The sequence below is a fragment of the Pleurodeles waltl genome, chromosome 7, assembly GCF_031143425.1.
Source record: "Pleurodeles waltl isolate 20211129_DDA chromosome 7, aPleWal1.hap1.20221129, whole genome shotgun sequence".
Lineage (NCBI taxonomy): Eukaryota > Metazoa > Chordata > Amphibia > Caudata > Salamandridae > Pleurodeles > Pleurodeles waltl.
Window position 1 is genome coordinate 69,706,534 of NC_090446.1, and position 25,803 is coordinate 69,732,336.

General features: G+C 43.7%; 1 protein-coding gene across 1 annotated transcript in view; it reads right to left on the bottom strand.

Moving 5' to 3' along the window:
- Positions 1 to 25,803, bottom strand: part of LOC138246809 (alpha-2-macroglobulin-like protein 1) — a 201,113-nt gene that overhangs the window by 43,304 nt on the left and 132,006 nt on the right. The window contains exons 25-26 of the mRNA XM_069201571.1: positions 7,586 to 7,667; positions 4,652 to 4,808 (exon numbers count right to left, since the gene is read on the bottom strand). Of these exons, the coding sequence (XP_069057672.1) occupies positions 4,652 to 4,808; positions 7,586 to 7,667 (239 nt within the window). The remainder of the gene's footprint in view (positions 1 to 4,651; positions 4,809 to 7,585; positions 7,668 to 25,803) is intronic.

Genomic DNA, 25,803 nt, shown 5'->3' on the forward strand with positions numbered 1-25,803 from the left:
CTTCCTTATAGGCCAAACTATAATCTTTCCCGCCACCCCCCAGCCATGCACTTCTCCAAGGAACCCAATAAGTTCTCTGTGGCCTCATCAAGGATGTGAAACAATAGATACATTCTAAATTGAGTAGTACAATATGATACAACACCTGCATTGGTGTGTGTCAACATTACAAAATCATGCAATACAACAATTGCAAGGCTCATCCTTGAAGATTGTGCGTGAACATGTGTTTCCACTGCAATAACATTTAAAGCAAAGAAATGATGGATACCTGGACTCTTTAGCGATTAGTAGGGGAAAATTCACAGTACACTGTCTGAATACAGCAACTAATATGCTTGCGAAACCCTAAAACCCTAAAAAATGGTGGTTCTCAACCTGAAAACCAGGCACCCCCTAGGGAGTCACAACAGCTACTCACGGGGGCCGAGACTGTTTAGAATATTAAGTAATTGGATTTGTAAAGCAATCATGAATGCAAAAGCAACATTTTGAAATTTTTAAAGACTCTGTGAAATTGAAGTGAATAGAAATATAAAAATCATGGTGGTTTCCTTAGCTTTACTTGTGGGAGCAGTGCAAAGCAAGTACAGCAAACTGAATCCAGCATGGCCAATTGGTGCCTTCTGTTGGACCACTAGGAGCCTCATTACAAGTTTGGCAGTCATGAGACCGCCAAACTCGCATCGACGGTCGGACCGCTGTGGGTTTGGCCATCCGACTGCAAATTTCACCTTTGGCAGTCTGACTACCAAAGGACCACCATCCCCGCCGGGAAAATTGTTCCTGACGGCATGATAGCGGTCGGACTTGCAACCAGTTATGGCAACACTAAACTCAGTGCCGCCAGGCTGATTACAACCCCTCTTTCCACCAGCCTTTTTAAGGGGGTCCCCCAGCACTCATGGCCATGGCATGAGCAGGGCAGTGACCGCACTGTCCAGCACCATCGGAATGCAGACAGTGCGCCTTCCGAGAGTGCTGGAGTGTAAGGGAGCCGAAGCCAATATCCTAACACGGTTCCCACCGGTCAGCCCGGCGGGAACACATTTTACAATCTTGTAGTATGCTCGGGTGGGAATGTCGTCGCTAACATATAGTCCAACATATTACTTTATCATTTAGAAAAACGATGAAAAATTGAAAAGCTCTAACCTTTTCATTAAAATGAGAATTTTGATAAATACAACATTCGTAAATTATGTATTTGTTGGATCTTGACTTGTCTCTGTATTTTTGTATATTGTTTTGAGGTTCCGATTGTTGAATTTGCTTTGGCAGGTATCCCAGTCTTCTGGTACCAATGTAATGGAATTTAATGGGGGTCCACAGAAGCACAAAGGTAAAAAAAACGCAGCGCTAAAAAGAGCCTTTTCAAAAGTGTGTTCTGTGGCTGAGCTTTAGAAAAATTCTTGGAAGCCTGGAATAACGGTGTAGTGATGTATATCACATTGCACTCATTACCCTCTACTTACAGACTAGAATGTCAATGCAATTCTCCTGTAACTATGTACAGTTGAGTTGCGATGTCACCCTCTTTGCCGGTGCCAAACATTATGAAAGGCCGGTCACTGAGCAGGATTGCTGCTTTTGTTTCAATAGTGAGAGCAAATAACTTTTTAATGAAGCTGCCTGAAGATTTAATCAATAGCTGCAAAGCACACTTTTATTGCTCTGTGTTGCCAGCATTCCTGTTATAGCAGAATTCTGTTTGCCTGTTACCACACATTCTGAACCACAGCCGCTTTTGATTGTGACATATTAAACTGCTTAAATATATTTTGCAACCAATTATACCTACATATGAGCATGTATTTTGCAGCAAATTACAACTGCACATGAGCATGTTTACTGCACATTTCAGACAACATCTTTATTTATGCATCTGCAAATCTCTTATTTATAAGAAAGAGACCTAGGATTTAAAAGATAGTTGCAAAGGGGTGAAGCTGTGACCATGCAGTATAAGGAAGAATATATCACCAAGTTGCTTAATTTTTTTGTAAAAATCTGTAAATCTTGCCCTGTAGACCGTTCTTCTTAGCCTTCGACTTTACTATTTCTAGGACTGACACCAATAAACCTACCCTTTCCCAATTTGCTGTCCTCCCTGTGGGGACAGGGATTCTTATTCTCTTCTCTATAAAGTGTGGGTTCCCCTCAAATTCTTGCCTCGCTCACATTCTACATTCAGCATGCCCCTGTCCTTGGCCATGTTTTGGCTGGCCTCTGTGTTTTTCTACCCCTGAGTACTCAGTCCCAAAGAGCTGGTAATAATCCTTGATAATCCCAATTCTAAAGAAATCCTCCACTGACCCCTCTATCATCAGAAGTTTTTGTCTCATTCCTCGTCTGTCTTCCAGCTAATATGGTAAAAAAAAGAAAATCAATCAACACTCAACGTTTTCTTTCTTGAGTCCAATCACATCCTTGGCTCCTTCCAGTCAGGCTTCTACCCTCTCCATAGAACTGGGCCTGCTTTTCCATCCACCTTGGATAACCTTGGCTTCCTGGTGGACACAAGTGGCTCTTTGCCCTTCGTCTTATTCTACCTTCCTGTAGTATTCAACCTGTTTACACACATCATCATGCTATGATGTCTTCGTCAGATTAGAAAAGGAGGCAGTGTTCTCTCTTGAATCAGTCATAATTTCTCCGACTGTCCATGAGCCTTTCACTTACCTCCTTTTCATTCAGCTTTCCTAGATGTGCCCAATGGGGCGCCTCAAGCTTCTCTCCTCAGCCCTACCATCTTCAACTTCTGTATTGCTTCCTGGGCTCTCTTTATTTTCACTTTTTGTCTTTCCTTCATGACCTAAGCAGACAATACTCAAATTTTGTTCTACATAAAAAAGCTTTTTTTTTCCATCTTCAGAACTGTTTCATTGCGGTGGTTTCTTGAATGAACAACAAATCGCTAGATACTAACACCGGCAGACTCCAGACACTAATCTTTGGACAGCATCTTCCCCATACTTCCATTGGTTGGTGGCCTTGTGAACTGCCTTCCCTTTCCAACTGCAGAGTCCAAATTTCAACTGTTGAGCTTTGTTATTGATCAGTTCCTCTCTACTCCCAAATTATAACATTTTCCTCCATATGCTTCTGCCAATTATGTCTACAGGAAAACAAAGTGTATCTTTTCTCCCTCCCTCCCTCAAACACTGGTCCAGGCCACAATGCTTCTTGCTTCTATTACTGCAATTTCAGCTTCTTAGAGCTTCCATCTCCTTCTTCTCATTCAACACATTGCAAGCCATATCATTCTTAATCTTCCTAAACGTCGGCCCGTCTCATCACCAATGCCCTCTCTTCACTGGCTTCCTTATCCTAGGACCATTGTTGTAATTTCTCTATGATTCACCCATGACTTCAACCTCTTATTCAAAGAACACATTGTCAAGAAGACCAAACCACTCTAGTCTAACTCACTTCCCTGAAAAAATAGTATCCTTTCTTCCATGAAAAGAACTCAAAACAACCACCTAATCCGTAGTCCACTACTACCTTGCTGAATGCCACACCCTGCTCATCAGCATCTCAAAGACCACCTTCTCTCCTCTGAAAGGCATGTTTCAAGCAGCAAGATGGCACAATTAAGTGCTGGAGCAGTATGACCACCTCAGTTTCATTCTACATAATCTACAGTGTACATCTGCAAACCTGGCATCACTACAAGTCATTCTATGCCAAGACCACATTTACCTAGTGCATGAACTAATATTATCTGTAGATTGACACTAAACAGAAGCTCCAACATCACCAGAAATGCTGAAATATAATGAAAAACAAGAAAACACAACTTCTGAGCCTATGCCCTCAGAATCTCAAACAACATCCCCTCCAACATTAGAACTGTACTAACTCTACTACAATTCAAGAAGAAACTAAAATCTCAATACTTCAAGAAAACAACTTCCGATAGGTTCACTTGTCACTTCTTCCACTTTTCCTACTTGACCTTGCCCCCTGTAGAGTGCACCATTACTAGCCAGTGAGGTCCATGCTTTAGAAATACAAAAACACACATACATACACTTAATTCTCCTTGTTTTGCCACCATGCATTTCACAAACAAGGACGCAGGTAGATTCAGTTCAAATTTAGGAAAGATTCTCATTCTCGCTCTCTCTTTTCTGCCTTGATCTTTCTTTTGACCTTACCTATAGTGTGTTATTCTCAAATTGAGGGGTCATTGTTCACTTTTATAACGGCCTAACACTGAAACGCTCTTCTTTTCTACCCATCACTATCTGTCTAATGGATCTGTTTCCTTAAATCTCTGAAAACTCTACTTGCCTGCTCCTCTCTTTAATTGACCTGCATTGTGATTCTACAGCCCCCTTCCTTCATGTAAGCTACCATGCTGGTGACAGCTGTGTTTAATAAATATCTTTCATCAATAACAATAATGCAAATCACCTAAGATCTCATTGGCTTTGTAAAAGAACGTGGACTTAAGCCACACTCCTCTTCAACTCTTCAATGACTTGCAAAACCCGCAGACTGTACATGAGGGGACGTCTTGTCTCGTACTTAACAGCAAAGTTAGAGTTATTCACTTCCACTTGGCGTGCTACAATGTCAAGGCCCAAGGAAAGGCAACGTTCCAGCAAGGGATTAAGACATCGCTTTGTGAAGCCTCCCATACCTTCAGTGCGTTGTTCAAGAGTTTTCCAGAACTGTTGAAGCAGCCGCTATCCAGCTGATGCTCCTTGAGATACTTGAGGGCTTGGTCGATGTACACCTTGTCAACATATATGTCGTACCGGGCCTGGCTAAAGGACTTCATGACAAAAGCAGTGAGCCTGAGGAGACAGAAAATGTGAGGGTGAGAATTATGGAGCATAGTAGCTGTAGAGAGTTGGAGGGACAGAAAGGGGAAGGAATGGAAAGTTGGAAAGGAAAAGTGGGAGAGATGACAAGGAACAGGAAGAAACTCCAGAGATTGGAAGAAGATGAGTAAATGATACAAAAGGCACAGGGTGATAACAGGTGGGAAAGGGAGGCTTGTAGATGTTGGGGACAGGGTTGCAAATAGACAGGCAAGTGAGAGAGACACAGAGGTGAAGAGAAGAGAAAAAAAGGATGACAGAGATGGGCTATAAGTGGATGTGGAGGCAAGGGAATTGTGAATACAGGAAATGAGATACCAGGTGATGACCCGAGAAAAAAGAAGGAGGCAAAGAACTGAACTAAAATGACATACCACCGTGCTTCCTTAATATTGATTTTAGCAGATATGACATAATGAGCCTAATGAGTTACCTTGCTCCCATGTTCAGATGGATTGGTGTACACAAACCAACTGCCTGGGGAAGCTTGCAGTGTACTAGGGGACATATTTTGTCAGGTTGATAGCTTCGATGAGCACTAAACTCAAACCTAAGGTTTTAGGGAGTGGTACTAGGGTGATTGAGATGACATTCAGATCACAGGGTGCACTGTACTGTAAAAGAGCTCATTGTTGTTTATTCAAATACACAGGGGTGATGGACAGTGAATTTAAGCCGGTCCCCCATCCCACAAGCCTCGCTATCTCGTATTCAAGTACTGGTTGCTGTCATGGTAAGCGAAGTAGAGTCCAGTATTCCTAGCATTCTGAAGGGGCAAACACTAATTAGACCAACCTACTCAACAGGTATGGTCACAAATGTAAACTAAGCAACATTCCAGGCGTAACAGAAATGAAGTTACATAGGTCTTCATTACGACTTTGGCGGTCTTCCATATTACGGGTACTGCCGGATTTCCGCCACACTTTGGGTGGAAATCCAGCAGTAATCATGCTGGCGGGTGGAGGCGCTCTGGCATTTCCATCACCGGCCCCACCCCAGCAGTAGAACACCGCCCGCCATATTATGAGCAATAATATGACCTGGCGGTGTCCTGATGGCGAGGCGCTGCCGGTAGTGGAAGTGCCCCTTCCCGTTCTCTGCCAGACTACCTCCTGCCCAGACCCAATAAGTTGATCATCTGACAGGGGAGGGGGTGGTGGGAGGGGAGGTGGTGTTGTGTGTGTATGTGTGAGTGTGTGGTGTCTGCATGTGTGCATGAACGTGTGAATGCGTGTTTGTATGCATGTATGAATGTTGAAGTGAGTGTGTCTCTGCATGTAAGTGTGCATGCGCGTGAGTATGCGTGTTTGGATGCATGTATGAAAGTTGTGAATGCGTGTGAATATGCATGTTTGGATGCGTGTATGAAGGTTGTCGTGAATGCATGTATGGATGAATGCTTGAATGCGTTTATGAAGGTTGTTGGGAATACATGTATGGATGGTTACGCGTAAAAAGGGGAACAAGGGGTTAGTGTTCTGGGATACCCTACTCATTTCTGTCTTATAAGCACAATATTGGCATCTTTGAGGAAAGGCCATGTCACAAGGTGAGGGGAGATGGCAGCAGAGGGCATTGTTATGGGGAGGAGGAAGTAAGGACACAATAATAAGGTACCGGAGTAATTCAAATACGTGTAAGGTTTTTTAAATGTAATTATTACACCCTACATTTTCCCATAGATCAGGGACAGACATGTAAGAAAACTGGGCAAGTTTCAATTACCCGATGAAGGAGGTGGTTTCTGTAATTGTGCCAAAAATGTGTCTCTTTTCCCTGTCTCCCAGCTACCCCATTGTCAGGTCCATCTTTTAAAAGCCTATTGAAAATTTACTTTTCTATCTAAATTTGATCTATGACGATAAGAGAAGGAACAAATGTAAATAATACATGACTTAGGTGTAATAATCCTTCCTCAAGTCACTAATTGTAATATCACATTTAGGTTCAAGCCTCTTACCTTTCCTTCTTCTCCTGTCCAACTCCCAATCCTAGAAGCTGTTTCAGAGGTATGTGCCACCATCTTAGCTTCTGTGTCTATATGCAAAATACGCTGTACTTGCAAATTACTGATTTGTTCTTCTCTTCTTAATGCTATAGAACCAATCGACTGAATGCCACCTGTTTGATGTTCTCTACTTTTTAGCTTCTGTTAGCAGGGTTTTTAAAGTTTCCATTAATTCACCCATCCTTTAATGTGTGATTCCTTGCACTCTTATTCTTTCATCCATCCATGTTATGTACGCATTCATCCATTTTCACTCTTTCATGCATTCATTGTCCACACTTTAATGTCTCATCATCCAACCATCTATTTCATACTAACAGACCTAGCCACATTCTCTTCTTTTATTTATGTCCCTACACACATATTCTTCCACTTTTCTTTCCAGGTCCATGTGCTCATTCAACCATACATGTATTCAGCTATCCTAAAACAATCACTCACCTATTCAGTCATCCATTCTCCTAATTTAATTCATTCTTCCATTAATCCAGATTCATATTCTCATTCATCTCATTGTTTTATCAATGCATTCATCTTCAGTCCCATTGATTTATTCAGTACCCATCCATCCATTCTTCTATCCATCCATCCAATACAAAATGTGATTGAAACACACTTGGCACAACATATCCTGACCATTTTTTAACAAAATTGCACACACAGCTGAAATGGGGCAGACTCCATAAACTTTCCTGGCTCACTTTTAGAGGCAGCGATACAGGGCCACAGACACACTTACCAGGTGTTCCCTTCCTGATCGCTTTTGCCAAAGGCGCTGTAAGACCCATCATCATGCTTGTAGTTCAGCTGCCGCTGGTACCCTGCAGAAAAAGAAATGAAGTGAGAGGCGATATTTCTCATATTCAGTTCCAGACGAACATTTCTTCTGTTGCCTGAAAGAAGCATCATATCCCTAATCGCTGGAAAGGAAGGGCCTCAAAGTTATTTGAGGGAATATGCAAACAAATTAAAAAGGCAAAATGCTGTGAAGCAGGGGCATTCAACATTTATTACCAAAACAGACTTCAAGCACGATTTTCATGATAACTAACTTTTACATGATGCTCCAAAGGATTTAGTGGGCTCAATTCCCAAAGCTATTTGCATCTATGGGTCCAAACAACAGGTGCAAATTGCCTGACTCAAAAGCATAATGCAATGTGCAGTCCCCCAAAGCACAACCTCTTTACAATCTTTCTGACTGTCTGACTTTCCTTTCACTGCTCATATTTAGGGAACTGTTTTTTCATTTTCTTTCAGCGCTCTATGAGAGTGCATGTCTTTTTGGGATCTCTCCATCACGTGCTGCTTCCTCCTTGCCAAATCCCACAATCTGTCCCAGAGTGCTTCATATTGCACCTGATGAAGCGGAAAATGAAGGTTTCGATTTATTAACGCTTAAACGTAGTGCTGAAATAACCATGTGTGACATTAACCGAATTAATCAAGATTGTACGGGGACAAAATGTGCCCTCAGAGTAGTTTGCCATCATTTATACGCGTGCTTTATATAACGTGGTGTATTAGAATTGCACTAATCCGACATAATCATAAACGTGTGCTACGATTTGCTTGTTTGAAATGTTTTAGTTTAGCATTACTTTAGCGGAGGCTTTGGCCTAGTTGCCTGGTCTCACGGTTTAGATGCTCGTATTTTTCCATTGTGCTAATAAACGTGTATTCTTGCTTGAAGCTGTACTTTTCCACAGAAACTGTTCACATGCTTATCTTAAAGTTAGTGCCAGCCTGGCATATTTTCTCTTTAATTCAAGGTCGACTTGCAGGTGCGGACAATGGAGGCTCTGAGAGTAAGCTAATTGGGAGACAATGTTGCGATTTGCGTACCCATCTCCAAGGATAATGTATGCTTAAGTAAAAGCTTGAGAACTGTCGTTTTTGATTGGTCAATTTGAAGCTAACCTATGAACCCTCCAATGGAGACCCTACAGGACTCGAACTGTTGTCTATAAAACCCAGGTGCACGAGGAGAAGGTAGCCATTACCAGCTCGATACCCGCCATTTTGCAGACTTCGTAGCTATTATGGCCCACTTTGCTGCGACGCCATTTTGAAAGAGACTTTGATTCTTTCTCTAATCGAGAGAAAGAGACTTTAAATGATTCTTGCCCTAGAGACTGTAACTTTGATTTGATCCCTTTGCATGAAGTAGTAGTTTTACCTTGCCGCCGTGAGGCAATTGCCCCGTCCACCCCTGCCCCTTAGTCCCGTCCTATGCCGATCGAAACGGTACCCATGCTGACCGAAGAATGGTACCTGTGAGACGAAGACTTCCTTGTATGCTGATCGTAATTGGTAAATATGAAAGGAAATTGTAAAATTGCATTGTGTTTCTTTTAGGTAACCAACTGCTGATTTTGATAAGGGCCCTAGTTAGGAGTTTTCTAAATTAATGTTGCTAAATTGTTTTCGCATGAAGTCCCACATGCTGATGCTAATTTGAGGTTAGATGAGGATTCCATATGTTGCACAATGCAATTGGAGATCTTGTTATGCTGACTAAATGTATGCCATTAGTTCATTACAGATTATCGTATTAGTGATTTGCATTGCTATTATCGAATGCCTTGTGATTCAAATGCTACATAGATTACACTTGTTTCGACGTTATGGACAGCTAATAATGTTCATATATGTTTATCATTTGGTGTTGAGAAACATTTACATTGTGCTAGCTTTGTTAATATAGGGAAATAAATTCACTAACTTTGCAATAAACTGGTGTGGTTCTTCCTGACCGAAAGGTCAGGGTTCGCCGAAATGTATTCTGGATTAATTGTTAAGTGTTATGTTGTTCAAGGTGTTGCTTATGTTCGTTATTGATTATTGATTTTGATGAGACTGATCGATTAAGAGTACAGAGAGTTCCCACTAAGTCAAAAGATTCATCGGCCTAAAGAGCGTCCAAAACAGGTAAAATTATTAGTACGGACCGCTCTATCAGTAGATGGTAGCAGAGGACGGTTTCGTCTTTTGGGACCCTGTACTATTAAAGTATATGGTGTCGAATTAACGGTTACGCATTTTGAGACCCCATTCGAGAGGTTGAATTAGATTTTTCTTGGATAAAATAGATTGACAAGATGATGATGGGCTAGGTCCACCGCGACTTTCCCGGGATCTCGGAGCTTGCGAATGGAGAGAACGGAGGTGTGGAATCAGCGCTGGCGGTACTAGTGATGGTATGAGTGAAGTTAGGGTTTTGCGCTTGCACAGCTTATTGCCGCAGGGTGTGTGAAAAGGTTGCGAGGATTTTTTTTCTTTTGAGGATAGCGGAGGTGCGACTCCGAGTGTAGAAGTAGAGAAGTCGTCGAACTTCATAGAGATATCGGAGGTGCGGCTCCGAGTGTGAGAGTAGGGAAGTCGTCGAACTTCATGTGCGTCTGGCGCTTTGTGCATAAAAAGGTCCACGTGGTTGTTGTTGTTGAGACGGGCCCTGCGAGGTCAAGAGACTCCGGAGTATGATGATCCATGTTGTGGTCTGGGCGGTTTAGTAGGTTGATCGGGCGTGGTCAACGAGTCGGTACGTGTGTTAGGGAGTGAAAGAAACTTCGACTTCGGGCTTTGACAAAGATTCTAAGTGCACTAGAACAGATCATTGACAAGTTGAGAGTAAGTCTGCGGGTCAGATTTGCTTGCGAATGTGGGGACTGAGAAAGACGGAATAGCGGCCAGAGGCTAGTGAAAGAGTCCCGAGGCTAGTGAAAGGTCCCTAAGGTCCTGAAGCGATTGTGTTACCCTTCCTGTAGTAAACCGACAGATCTGTTTTATTTTTTTGGTAGCTCGCAATATATGCAAGAAGTTGTTACAAGAGGAGGTGAGTGAAGGAGGACTAGCCGCGAGGCTTTGTCAGCCGCAGTGTGTGTGAGTGTGACGTCACTAAGAGCCGCGCTGGGATAGGTTAGTTGAAGAGAAGGGTCGCGCACGGATTGGACGCAGTCCGTGGCACTCGATTGGAAGGGGAGAGGCAGGTGAAGAGTATTCCAGGAATTAAAGTCACCTATTGATTACGAACTTTGTGAAATAAAAGTGACCTATTGATTATAAACTTGGTTAAATAAAAGACGAGGAAGAGGAAATTCCTTAAAGCATTCAGGAGTGCGATGAAGGGGGAGTCGTACATTAAAGCGAGCGTAGGAGAGGAGACGCCGCCCGAGGGTACACCAGCTTACATTGTAATGGAAGAAAAGGGGGTAGCTCCGTGTCTTTGGCTAAAGCAATGGCACAAGTTGACAGAGAAACATGGGAGCGTAGCGTTCCCAATATATGGGACTTTCAATATAAAGATTTTAGAGAATTTGAGATTCACGATGTACGACATGAAGGTGCCTCCAAGGCCAGCACAGTTTGAGGCTCTAGCAATTTGGGAACTGATGGCCAGACAGCAACAGCAAAAGAAGTTCAAGACCAGAATGAGGAAGGTAGAAAAGACACTAGCGGATGCTAGGTGGGATAATGCACAGAAGGTGTGGAGGTCAGATGTATTGCAGGGGATAAAATTGTTCCCAGCAATTACTAAGGAAGGAGAAGAGACAGGTAAGAAAGCTACCTGTAAGACGGACAGAAAGTGTTCCAAGGATAGAGAGGACAAGGAAAAGTTGAGAAGAGAAGAGGAGTTAGAGGATGAGGAGTTGATAATGCAATTGCTGAACGACCGTCCACCACCTTATGCGGAAAATGGACAAGGTCCAAGTACCAGTTCTGCCCCTCCGGTACCGGTACAGAACAATGAAACTCAGAGTTCAGGAGCATCATCGGGACCAAAGGACCCGAGTCTGCTGTTCACCCCGCAGATACCGCAGGTTAGGAGAATATATCCAGATGTGCCTGTGTTGAAACCAGCAGAAAGTTATCAGTCACAGATGCCAGGGTACTACAGTAGTGATAACGGTGCAGGAATGATTCTAGATCCAACAGTAAGGGGAGTACAGAATGGTTACAGCCCAACAATGGCACAAGCTGAATCAACTCAGTTTTTGATGCCTCAAAAGCAGATGCAGGGAGGAAATGCACATGCTCAAATGACGGGGAGCCAGATGGGCATGCCGACAATGATGACCCATGGTGTGGGAATGAGCATGCCTCAGAACATGGGGAATGGACAGAACCCAGACGCAATATCCTTACCCATTACTGTAGGTCCAGCGGTACATCTGTATAGTCAGCCTCACTTGGGTCTGAACAGTCAGGGATCAATGCTGCAGAATGGGACAGAAAGAAGATGCATAGAAAACACGCCAGGGATAACTCCGATAGCGGCTCAGCCAACTGGGTCTGGGTCCTTGATGGAGTTTAGTCCCGTATGCGCTCAGTCAACACTGGTGAGGTCGAGCCCCCCACTGATAATACCTCTCACATCGAACACTGAAAAGCTGCCGCAGCCATCGATGGCAGTCGATGTGAATGCTACATTGATGGGAGTAAATGCGCAACAGCTAACCCAGTGGTTCAACAGTCTAAATTCCACACAAAGTTCAGACAGTGGGAAAGGAGAAGATTACTTGAATAGGATGAGGCTGAACATGGAAGCACAAGAATTGGTGGAAGGGAATATGGGTGTGAACAGATTAGAGTCCTACACGGAAGAAGAGCTGAGGTATCTATGTCCAAAGATCACGAAGGAAGTGAACAAGGTACATAAAAGTCTGCAGGAAGTAGCGGACAGAAACGGGATTGACATAGGCAAGACGAAACACTTGAGCAGGAGCTATAGGTTGGATTTTGGGACTACAGATTTTGAACACATGAGGTCCGCAGGTATGAAAGCACACCTTAAAGAATTGCTGCAGAGTGCACAAGTGTGGAGGTGCTTAGACAAGTGGGAAAGCAGGTGGGTAAAGAGGAAGGATAAGAGGAGGGACAGTGCTACAGAGCAAAATGAGAAAAGACCGCAGAGTAGTGATACAGTAACAATGTTACCAATGAGGGAGACAGCAGGGGGAAAATTAGTACACGTACCATGGCACCGAAGTGACATCCAGTCCTTCACGGATGATTTTCCCAAACTAAGAGAGAAGCCGATTGAATGGTATCAGCAGACTGATAGGTTTGTGAAGCTTGGAAAATGTCTCTGGGAAGACCTGAATACTCTCTTTGAGATTGTGGTTCCGGCAGATTTGTGGGAGGATTGCAAAAGAGCCGTAGGTTGGCCGACAAGTGAACCAGAGAGGAACAGGGAGACAGGTGCACCATCGCCTATGGTGATGAGCTTGTACTACAAGGTGATTGAGCATTTGAAAACGAAGGTACCCACGAAGAATGTGGATTGGCAGAAGATTGATCGAACTGCCCAAGAGGCCAAAGAATCGATTCATAGTTACTATGAGAGGTTGTTGAAGGCGTTCAAGAATTACAGTGGCACGGAAACCATAGAGGCGAAGGACATGCTCCATTTTGTCTTCAGATTTGTGGAAGGGCTGAGGCCAGAGATAAGTCAAATGATAAAGTCGCATTTGATTTGTTGGCAGTCTAAACCGATTGACGAAGTCTTGACCTATGCGAAATACTGTAGCGACGAAATTGAAGTGAAACAGAAAAAGTTGAAAGAGAAGGTGATGATGATGCAGCTTAAGGCAGCTCAAACAGGTTTGCAAGGTCTGCAAGGCTTGCAAGGGATGCAAGGGTTCCAACAGCAGGTACCACAACCGCAGTTGCAGTTGCAGGGAAACATGGCGTTTCAGCCACAGGCCAGAGGCAGAGGCAGAGGCAGAGGCAGAGGAGGTTTTGTGAATAATGGTCCGGATTTGAACACTGTTGTGACGGGTGTGCAGGCAATGAAGAAGGTGATGCCGTGTCATGTGTGCGGAATCGTAGGTCATTGGAAACGCGAGTGCCCAATGGTGGTGCAGGAAGGTGCAGGTGTAGGTGCAGGTGTAGGTGCAGGTGTAAGTGCAGGTGTTGGTCAGCAAAACAATGATGTCAATGCATTTCAGACAATGAGGGGACCGAAAATGAGAGGTCCAAACCCAAATTTTCAGACCATAAATCAATTGCAGGGATTGCAACCTATGCAGCCGCAGCAGATGCAGATGCCTCGTATGCAGATGACGCAAATGCAGCCGATGCAACAGCAGTTACCTATGGTACCTAATCAGCAAATGCAAATACCCTTGGCACCAATGAGTCAGCAGCAAGTGATGGTTCCTCCGCAGGTAACAGGTCAGGTAATGAGTACAAATGGCACCGTACAACAGTTCCCATTACACAGTGAGAGTGGAATAAACAACGTATGGGAGAGTGAAAGTTCAGGAGAAGAAGGAGACTGTGTGCTTGCGGCATCCTTGGAAGTCGATCAAAGGGGTCCGTACGTAGAGGGAAGAGTAATGGGTCATCGTGTTTCATTCTTGGTTGACACGGGAGCCACACGTTCAACAGTTAAGAGTAGTGAAGTTCCAAATTTGCCACTCTCGGGAAGGACAGTTCAAGTGGTGGGAGTAGCAAACAGACATCTGACGAACCCAATCACAGATCCGGTTCCAGTCAGCATCGGTAACTATCAAGGGGTACATCAGTTTGTGGTGTGTGACTCAAGCCCGATAGCACTGTTAGGAAGAGACCTATTGTGCAAATTGGGTTGCTCGATCATGTGTTCGAACGAAGGAATAACAATCCAGACAAGCAGTGATGGGGAAGAAGAGGACAGTGTAGAGGGGGACGAGATGGAAACTGTCGATGAAGAGTATCCTCTGATTTGTCTCTTCCCGATGATAACTGAAGAAGATATCCCAGCCGGACTACGGGAGACAGTCGGAAAGGAAGTGTGGGACATGACAGGGAAAGAGGTGGGATTGATGAAAGGAGTGGAACCAGTGAAAGTGATGGTAAAGCCCAATGCAATCTTTCCCCAGACCCCACAATACCACATGCCACAAGATACCCTCATGAAAGTTGCTCAACTCATTGACGAATTTGTAAAGCAGGGGGTACTGAAAGAGGTGTTAAGCAGTCCGTGTAATTCACCAATAATGGGACTAATAAAGCCGAGTGGAAAGGTCCGACTCGTGCAGGATTGGAGGAAAATAAATGACATTATAATAAAGTGCTGTCCTGTCGTGCCGAATCCAGCTGTGATAATGTTTCAAATTCCTTGCGATGCTGAATGGTTCTCAGTCATCGATTTGTCACAAGCATTCTTTTCTGTGCCTCTTCATGAGGACAGCCAATTCCTCTTTTGTTTCAAATTCTTAGACAGAGTGTACAGTTGGTGTCGAATTCCTCAAGGGTTTTCTGAGTCACCGTCAATATTCAATCAGATTCTAAAGAAAGACCTGGAAGCATTAGAATTACCATTCGAGTCAACCCTAGTACAGTACATTGACGACTTACTGGTTGCATCAAAGACAGAAAGTGGCTGCACAGCCGATACCATTGCTCTGTTGAACCATTTGGGAAGGAATGGACATAAGGTGTCTCCTTCCAAATTAAAGTTCTGTCAGAAGAAAGTGAAATACTTGTGTCACCAAATAGAGAAAGGGTCACGGAGAATAATGAAGGAAAGAATTACAAGTATACTCCAAATGAGTCCACCAAAGACAAGGAAGGAGGTGAGGAAGTTTTTGGGAATGGTGGGCTATTGTCGCCAGTGGATTCCCAACTTCTCGTCTCTAGCAAAGCCCCTACTGAAACTGACCCAGAAGGATGCCTTGGATGAAATTGAGCTGAAAGGAGATGAGATGGATGCTTTTGTTGAATTGAAAGAATGCATGTGTAGGGCTCCAGCTTTAGGTATGCCTGATTACACGAAGCCTTTCACATTGTTTTGCCATGAACGTGATGCATGTTCTTTGTCTGTCTTGACCCAAGCCCATGGTGGCGTGAACAGACCAGTAGCGTATTTTTCAGCTACTTTGGATCCGGTTGCAGCAGCACTCCCAGGGTGTTTGCGCGCCGTAGCAGCAGTTGGTATCAGCCTCACTCAGAGTGAAGGAATAGTGATGGGACACCCAGTAACAGTCATGGTCCCTCACTCAGTTGAGATACTTTTGACCCGCTCCCGAACGCAACACATGACTGGAGCAAGACTCACAAGGTATGAAACGATAATTCTGGGCTCACCGAATGTGCAGCTGAAAAGGTGCACTACGTTGAATCCAGCAACCTTGCTTCCTGGAGAAAATGCCGAAATTGAGAACGCTGAAGACGTCGAGCATGACTGCCTTCAGGTGACTGAATTTTGCACAAAACCTCGACCGGACATCAAGGATACCAAGCTTGATGTAAATGACCAAATTCTTTTTGTTGATGGTTCATGTCTAAGAGACGGGATGGGGATTTTGAAAGCAGGATATGCTGTATGTACTGTAACAGGGGTCTTGGAAGCGGGATGGCTTCAAGGAGTCTATTCTGCACAAGTAGCAGAACTTGTAGCCCTTACCAGAGCATGTCAATTGTCTGCATTGATGAAAGTCACCATTTACACTGATAGTCAATACGGGTTTGGGATTGTGCATGACTTTGGACAAGTATGGTCACAGAGAGGTTTCCTGACTTCTTCAGGATCCCCAGTGAAAAACGGGGAAAGAATAAGGGAATTGTTACATGCCATTCAAGTGCCAGCTGAAGTTGCAGTGGTAAAGTGCAGTGCTCACACGAAAGGACAGGACTATGTGTCTCTGGGAAATGCATATGCAGATCAAGTCGCAAGATTTTGTGCTTTGAACTGTATATTGCTATGGGATGATTGGAATACAATAAGTGAACCAGAACTCGAACCAGCTGAAGCATTTGCCTTGAAGGTTGTAGATACAATAGAAGAACTAAAAGCATTACAGAATAATGTCAGGGAGGATGAAAGAGATTCCTGGATCAAATCACAATGTATAAAGAGACAAGACGAGTTATGGGTTTCACATGAGGGGAAATATGTTTTGCCAAATAGTCTCTTATCACAGCTTGCGCGGTTCTATCATGGGCAAGCTCACCTAGGGAGAGATGCCATGATAAGATTGTTCAAAACTGATTGGTTTAACCCCAGATTTCGTCAAGCTGCAGAAGCAGTTTGCCATCGATGTGTCACTTGCCAGCAGATGAACCCAGAAAAGGGAACAGTTGTGAACGCGAGTCACATTGGTAGGGCAAGCGGGCCTTTTAGTCGAATGCAGATGGACTTCATTGAGATGCCTGTGCATGGGGGTCTGAAATATGTGTTGGTGATTGTGTGCATTTTTAGTCACTGGATTGAGGCATACCCCACACGTAGAAATGACAGCCTTACAGTTGCCAAGCTATTGTTGAGGGAGTTGATACCACGTTTCGGATTCCCGATCTCTTTAGAATCAGATAGGGGAAGTCACTTCAATAACGAGGTGATAAAGTTACTTTGCAAAGCGCTGAACATTGAGCAAAAGCTGCACTGCAGCTATCGTCCTGAAGCCTCAGGACTGGTGGAGCAGATGAATGGTACGCTGAAATCGAGAATGGCAAAAATATGTGCATCGACAAATTTGAAATGGCCTGACGCATTGCCCTTACTGCTAATGTCAATGAGAAACACTCCTGATAGAAAAACTGGATTGTCTCCGCATGAAATTCTCATGGGCAGGGCTATGAGACTTCCTGCAGTTCCCGCAAACATGCATTTGAATATTACAGATGATATGGTGTTAGACTACTGCAAAGGACTGGCTGACGTGGTTCGCTCTTTCTCTCACCAGGTGGAAGCGACCACCTTGCCACCGATCCAAGGTCCAGGACACGCACTGAAAGCAGGTGACTGGGTCGTGGTAAAGAAGCACGTGAGAAAATCGTGTCTGGAACCCCGTTGGAAAGGCCCTTTTCAAGTGATCCTGACGACAACTACCGCTGTGAAGTGTGCGGGGGTTCCCAACTGGATTCACGCCAGTCATACAAAGAAGGTGTTGTGTCCCACAGATGAGGAAGTTGAAGCGCTGAAATTGCCAGTGCCTGATAAAACAGTGCCAAGTGCTGAGGCAGAACAAAAGCGAACTGAAAGCGATCAAGCAGAAGCAGGAGAGAAAGCGGTATTGTTAGAGGGCGAAGAGTCTGACTCACTTGGGGAAGACCAAGGAGAAAGTTCAGACAGCGACGAAGAAGCTGCAGGTGACAAAGAACCTGAAGCAGCTGAGGGTAGCAAAAAGCCTGAAGCAGCTGAAGGTGACAGAGAACCTGAAGCAGCTGAAAGTGATAAAGAGCCTGACGAAAATAACGGTGACGAAGGGCTCGAAAAAGGTGAAGAGCCAGGAGAGCCTGATCAGAGGAGGGCTTTCCCAGAAACAGACGATACAGAAAAAGAAAAGGAGAACGTGATCGATTCCCCGGAAGAAGGGGATAAGGCAGAACAGAACGAAAAGGTTCAAGCTTCCACAGAAAAGATCGCAGGTCCATCAAATGGACATGGTGCAAAGAGAAGACTAAGCATCTCACCAATAAAAGAAAAGGGTAAAGAAGGTTTGAACGAAGGAGGGAGACCGAAAGTGAAAGAGAAGAGAAAGGAAGTGACTGTCGTGGAACAATCGTCAAGTGAAGAAAAAGACTTGACAAAAGAAGAAAGTACCAGCGAAGCCGAGTCGAAAAGGGAAGCAAAATTGAAAAGAAAAAGGATACCAAATAGGAGGTATTCCGGTCCTGAATGGGCATATGCAGTCAATGATGATTGGACTGACGAGTTTGTATCTCTAAGCATCGAGAACGAAGAAGAAGAAGAGATACCAATAGAAAAGAAAAGTTTCATAGACTCTGTCGATTGAAAGAGTAAATGATATTGCTTGCTACAATCTAACGTGAAAGAAACAACCAGCTGAGACATTGTTAAACCGGATGAGACATTTGCTAAACTGATAAAGACTGAGTCATTGCCGAATTGAGACAAATGCTGCTAACCGATAAGTGACTGGCCTTTTGAGGAAGACGGTGTGAACATTGCGCTTGTTCAGCTTTGTAACTGAATTGCTGAATAGTTTCATTTATAAGTGCTTCTAGCTCTCTGATTCTATACAGATCATGACTAGGTACGCTACGCAAAACAATAGAAAGAAATATTGTAAATATGTGTGTATAGGCTTGGTAATTACATGTGTACTAATAATAATGGCAATTGTGATTGGAATGCATGGAAAGGGTGAAAGTGAGAATATCGAGGCTTCTACTATTGCTCCTGTTACTGTCACTGAACTAACACCATTGAAAAGACTAGCAATGGATGAGAGGCTCTTGCACGATAAGAAAGAGCTTTCGTATAACGTTTTCTATCGCTTACTAACAGAGTATGTTGAAACTATGGATGCGAAGGATTGTTATGTGTGTACACAGATACCGACATCAGTAAAGGAAGGGGTAACTTATCACCACATGCCTCTTACATACGGGATTACATGTAGTATAGTAATGTCTAGGTTTTATGGTCAAACTAACATACAGTATTTTTACTCGAATTATGATGTTACCTTTGCTTATGTTCCTATAATAGCGCAGCTAAGCCAGATCGCAAAATATTGGGATTATAAAATTATGGGGGAATTTTTCGAGCCAATGCAACCTTTTGAAACGGCTCATGCTCATAGGGAAAACCTTACTTGCTCAGTCTCTGCTGTAGAAATAAGCTTTTTGGATCGCACAGATGATAGAAGGGCTCAAATGAAAGCGAAATTAGAAAAGGAGTTACATAAGAGGACTTCAGTAGATAATTATGATTTTGCTGCTATAAAGACACAAGGGAAAATAGCTTTAGATGCTTGGCATGTAGGGAAGTTTTGTATATATCGAGGTGAATCTTATTATGACAATATTTTTGTAGGAGCGAGTGAATGCAAACATACGTTTATTTTTAAGGCCAAATGGACATTCATGATGGACGGACTTGACCCTGTCATTCCAGGTGTATATTACATTTGTGGGCATAATGCCTATTATCGTCTTCCAAAGGGATGGTGGGGAAGATGTTATTTGGGTATAGTGTTCCCAAAGGTTTATCAACTGGATGACGTATCGATGATTCAAAAGACATCTGGATCTCATAGTATCCAGAAAAGAGAGACCGCAGCTGCTGTGGTAGGTGATATATTTGGAGCCATGATTCCTTCATTGGGAGTTGTGCTGAATTCCATCAAGATACGAAAGTTGTCTACTATAGTGGATAACATGTTGACAAAGTTTTCAGGTGCTATAATCCTGATAGATGCTGAGCTTGCAGCGGAAAGAGCTATGACTCTTCAAAATAGGCTTGCTTTAGACATTCTTTTAGCAAAGGATGGAGGCGTTTGCAAAATGATTGGTGCACGTCACTGTTGCACCTATATACCGGATAATAGTGTGAAGATTAAAACTATGCTTGCTAATCTAACAAAGGAAAGTGCAGATTTGAAGGAATTGAAAGAACCAGGAGTGTGGGAGAAGGTTGGAAAGGGAATAGCTTCAGTGGGACATTGGATTGGGGGAATTTGGAATGGAATATTATTGAAAATAATAGAAGGAATATTACTAGTAATAATGTGCGTATTTGGAATTTGGGGAATAAAAAGGGGAATAATAATGATTATGGAAAGAATCAAAAGAAGAAAGGAAGAGAAAATTATGAAAAGAATGGCAGAAGAATACAAAGCGCAAACAAGGGGTACTAAAAGGAAAAGGGAACTGACAGAATTTTAATGGAATAAAATTTGTGGGCTAAATTTGTGTGATGACAAGTAGTCATCAGAGGAGGGATTGATGAAGCGGAAAATGAAGGTTTCGATTTATTAACGCTTAAACGTAGTGCTGAAATAACCATGTGTGACATTAACCGAATTAATCAAGATTGTACGGGGACAAAATGTGCCCTCAGAGTAGTTTGCCATCATTTATACGCGTGCTTTATATAACGTGGTGTATTAGAATTGCACTAATCCGACATAATCATAAACGTGTGCTACGATTTGCTTGTTTGAAATGTTTTAGCTTAGCATTACTTTAGCGGAGGCTTTGGCCTAGTTGCCTGGTCTCACGGTTTAGATGCTCGTATTTTTCCATTGTGCTAATAAACGTGTATTCTTGCTTGAAGCTGTACTTTTCCACAGAAACTGTTCACATGCTTATCTTAAAGTTAGTGCCAGCCTGGCATATTTTCTCTTTAATTCAAGGTCGACTTGCAGGTGCGGACAATGGAGGCTCTGAGAGTAAGCTAATTGGGAGACAATGTTGCGATTTGCGTACCCATCTCCAAGGATAATGTATGCTTAAGTAAAAGCTTGAGAACTGTCGTTTTTGATTGGTCAATTTGAAGCTAACCTATGAACCCTCCAATGGAGACCCTACAGGACTCGAACTGTTGTCTATAAAACCCAGGTGCACGAGGAGAAGGTAGCCATTACCAGCTCGATACCCGCCATTTTGCAGACTTCGTAGCTATTATGGCCCACTTTGCTGCGACGCCATTTTGAAAGAGACTTTGATTCTTTCTCTAATCGAGAGAAAGAGACTTTAAATGATTCTTGCCCTAGAGACTGTAACTTTGATTTGATCCCTTTGCATGAAGTAGTAGTTTTACCTTGCCGCCGTGAGGCAATTGCCCCGTCCACCCCTGCCCCTTAGTCCCGTCCTATGCCGATCGAAACGGTACCCATGCTGACCGAAGAACGGTACCTGTGAGACGAAGACTTCCTTGTATGCTGATCGTAATTGGTAAATATGAAAGGAAATTGTAAAATTGCATTGTGTTTCTTTTAGGTAACCAACTGCTGATTTTGATAAGGGCCCTAGTTAGGAGTTTTCTAAATTAATGTTGCTAAATTGTTTTCGCATGAAGTCCCACATGCTGATGCTAATTTGAGGTTAGATGAGGATTCCATATGTTGCACGATGCAATTGGAGATCTTGTTATGCTGACTAAATGTATGCCATTAGTTCATTACAGATTATCGTATTAGTGATTTGCATTGCTATTATCGAATGCCTTGTGATTCAAATGCTACATAGATTACACTTGTTTCGACGTTATGGACAGCTATTAATGTTCATATATGTTTATCATTTGGTGTTGAGAAACATTTAATTGTGCTAGCTTTGTTAATATAGGGAAATAAATTCACTAACTTTGCAATAAACTGGTGTGGTTCTTCCTGACCGAAAGGTCAGGGTTCGCCGAAATGTATTCTGGATTAATTGTTAAGTGTTATGTTGTTCAAGGTGTTGCTTATGTTCGTTATTGATTATTGATTTTGATGAGACTGATCGATTAAGAGTACAGAGAGTTCCCACTAAGTCAAAAGATTCATCGGCCTAAAGAGCGTCCAAAACAGGTAAAATTATTAGTACGGACCGCTCTATCACACCCTCTTCTGTTTTGCTCTCCCCTTTATGTCCTGCTTTTTCTTTGACCTGCTCTCTGAATCCCATTGTATTGCTCCCTCCTTTGCCGGTAGTGTCCATTGCTTCCTCGTCTTTTGCTTTTTAATATTGTGTTTTTAATTATTATGCCCCATCTGGTGCACCCCTCATCTGATATCAGTTGCTTCCCTCCCACCTCCATGCTCCCTTACCTGGAACTTTAAAGTTAGCTGTTTAGTGAGTCAAGAACTACCATTAAAAAATACAAAAAAACACTGACATGTGCCAGTTAGTTTAATTAGCTATAAGTGCACCCCCATCAAGCACTGATTAGGACTTCACATATTACCTTGGGGACAGCGGTACTCATTAGTAATTTAAGCAATACTGTTCTCTAAATCTGAGTGATGCCATCAATGATGCCATTTAACACGTAATGAGTCATGCAAAAACGTATGCACAGGTAATTCACCTCCCACGCACGATGGATGAGTGGATACTTCAACGAGGAGGGTGACTTGAAAAATGTGGGAGCACCCATAAATGTAAGAGTTTTTGGGTAGTCATAAACTTCTCAGTGACCCATCACTGCCCAGAAAACAGTCAGAAATGTACTCCTATCTAGAGCAAGAGTAAATTAATTCCCATTGCTTGTAATGGAAAAGAACACACCCAAAATTGATAAGGATGTAAGGCAAAGAGTTTCGTCATAAGAAAAGGTGTGATTTCACCAATGCAGAATCAGTTTTGTAAGCATATAGATTGCGCAAGAGCAATCACCTCCGCTTGGAAGTAATTAGGAATTTAGAAAACTCTTCAAAGAGCACTCCAAGAAACCTATGTCTGTTGCAAGTTCCCATGGGTAGTCTGGAAAAAGTATGCAAGTTTCTGTAATTCAAAAGACTTCACCCATGCAGGCATGCATTTTTTGTGAACTAAGCCCATTTGTATGCAGATTTGTAGAAAGTCAGGCTTTTTGATGGTTGTCCCCCCACTTTTTGCCCCCATTTGAACTGATAGATGGTGGTTTTTGACTTTGACAGTGTACTGAAACCTACTAACCAGGCTCCAGTGCCAGTGTTCTTTCCCCTAAAAACATAATACCCAATTGGCAAAGCACTTTAGCACCCCTGTAGGTCCTAAGAAATGGTGTAGGAAAGTGCCACTGTTTGACATGGTCACCCCCACTTTTTGCCTGGGAATTTGTGCAATTTTGACAGAATGTGCACTGGGTTCCCAGTGCCAGATTTCTTTCCCTAAAACTTTGCAATTGTTCCCAAATTGGCAATACCTTTAGAACCTCTGTAAGTCCCTAGTAAAAGGTACCCCTGGTACCTGACCATGGGTACTAAAGAGGATCCTTAAAGGCTGCAGCATGTATTGTGCCACACTCAGGCACCCCTCAGCACACACATGCCAACTGCCATCGCAGGCTGCTTGACATGGTGCATGACAAGTGAGAAGAGAACATGGCCCACCTCCTGTGTGCCATGCCTACAAACACTGCATGCAGCATTGGTAAGTCACCCATACAGCAGGCCTTAAAGCCCTAAAGCAGAGTACACTATACTACATGTGTGGACATATCTGCATGAGCAGATATGCCCCTGTGATGTCTATGACGAGTTCCCCAGCTACATGATAACTTCACTGACACCGAAGATGTTTGGTATCTTGTATTAACAAGCCCACACTGATTCCAGTGATGGATTCATTAATGCATGCCCTAAAGGGCACCTTAGGGTGCCTCCTGAAAACCTACCAATTACTAGTCTACTGGCTGACTGGTCTTGACCAGCCTGCCACCACAGACGAGTTTCTGACCCCCTGAGGTGATAGCCCATGCCTCTGGGGTCAGACACAAAGCCTGCTCTGGACGGAGGTGTTACAACCTCCTCCAAGCAGGGAGACTTCTTATCAACATATCAAGGCAGGAGGATTCAAAGGCCGCTGCTGCCTTTGTTATGCGACCTCCAGATCCCTCAGTCAGTGGAGATGCCACTCCCCCTTCTCCGGGCACATTTGCCACCAAGCCAAGAAGGAGAATTTCGGATCAGTAGGTGTGTTCCCCATCTGTCTAGTTCCACCACATAGGTGGACCACCTGATGTGAACACAACACTTAGAATTCCACCATTGGGTCTTAGTGGACGTAGGCTCGCTGGATCACGGATATGCCCACTCTCCACAGGAAGTGGTCATATAAAGGGTGTAGACACTCAAAAGGTAACCATCCCATTAGCTACTACCTGTACCATCCCTGGATTCATCATTTAGGTGGCACCCCTGATGCCAGGAAATCAGATTTGATGAGTCCAGAAGACAAGGAAAAAGAAGAGCTGTGAAAAAGTGAGAAAAAAAGACTTGCTGTGGACCTTTGGCACCAAACTCTCTTGCCTGCACCAGTCTCAATGATTGTGACAAAGTGACTTGTCCTGCAGCTGAGCACTTGCCATGAATCCCAGTAGACTGCCAGTGCGTTGCAAATTACCAGCAAACTCCCTTGGTGCAGAGGAGCTACTCCCCTGCAGTTTGCAGGCAACAAAACAGCAGAGTTGGGTACAATGTCTTGCAGCTCACTGGCCAGCCAGACGCCGCAGGCACCCAGGAAGAGGCACTTGTACCCCAGAAGGTCAGACCTGGCGACTAACCAAGTGTGAAGACACCAGGATCAACCATGGTAGCACACCACCAGTACTCTGGGTACTGGACGCCCTGCACCAAGCCAAGACCGTGAGAGTACAATTGGGACTCCCACTGCACCGAGCAGCCATTGAGGGATGTCAGCACAAGAGAGATCCACTTCCTGAGCAGCCCTGCCATCCTGCTTTTGCACCCTCAAACCAACGAGACCGACAACCTGGATGTCTTTGACGCACCCAGCCCAGCCAACCTATCTATCTATGCTGCACCCGAGCACCCCAGCCCGGGTATCAGAGAACCAACTGTGCCTTTGTGTCTCAAGGACCCTACGACCCATACCTCACATTCTGAGCTCCCAGACATGTCCACAAGTCCCCCTCTGCAGCCCGTTTCTAGGTGGTCCCACTTCTCTCCACCGGCATAGCATGCACCTCTGTACCCAGCCGCCTCAGGGCAGGTAACGAGTAACTGCTCGTCGTACTTTGTACCTTGGCTCCCTCCGACCCCAAGTCCTGAAGGAGACCATCAGAAACTAACTGTAAATAACTGTATGCAACATATGCCTTTTTCCCTATAGGAAAGCATTGCTGCATAAAGACACATTTAAGCGAAAATTTACTTACTTGGAAAAATCGATATTTAAAAAAGTACTTATTTGTTAACGAAGTTCTTGGTATCAAAATTTACATAAAAATATGTTCCATTTCTCTAAATTTGTCTCAGATTTATTCTTTGAGTGTTTATCTCATGTATTGCCTCTGCGAGTACAGCAAATTCTCAGCACTACCCTCTGACAAGCATTAACTGCTCATCTGCATTACCACAAAAGAGACTATTTAGTGTTGTCACTTGTGCCTCTGTAAACCAGTTGGGGTCAGCTTACTGCAAATGGTACCCCTGGTACTAGGGCATGTGTACTAAAGAGAGTCCCTAAGGGATGCAGCATGTATTATGCCACCCTGAGGGAACTCCATACAAATTCCATGCAGAGTGCCATAGCAGGCTGTGTGTCATAGTACAAGCCATGAGTGAAAACACG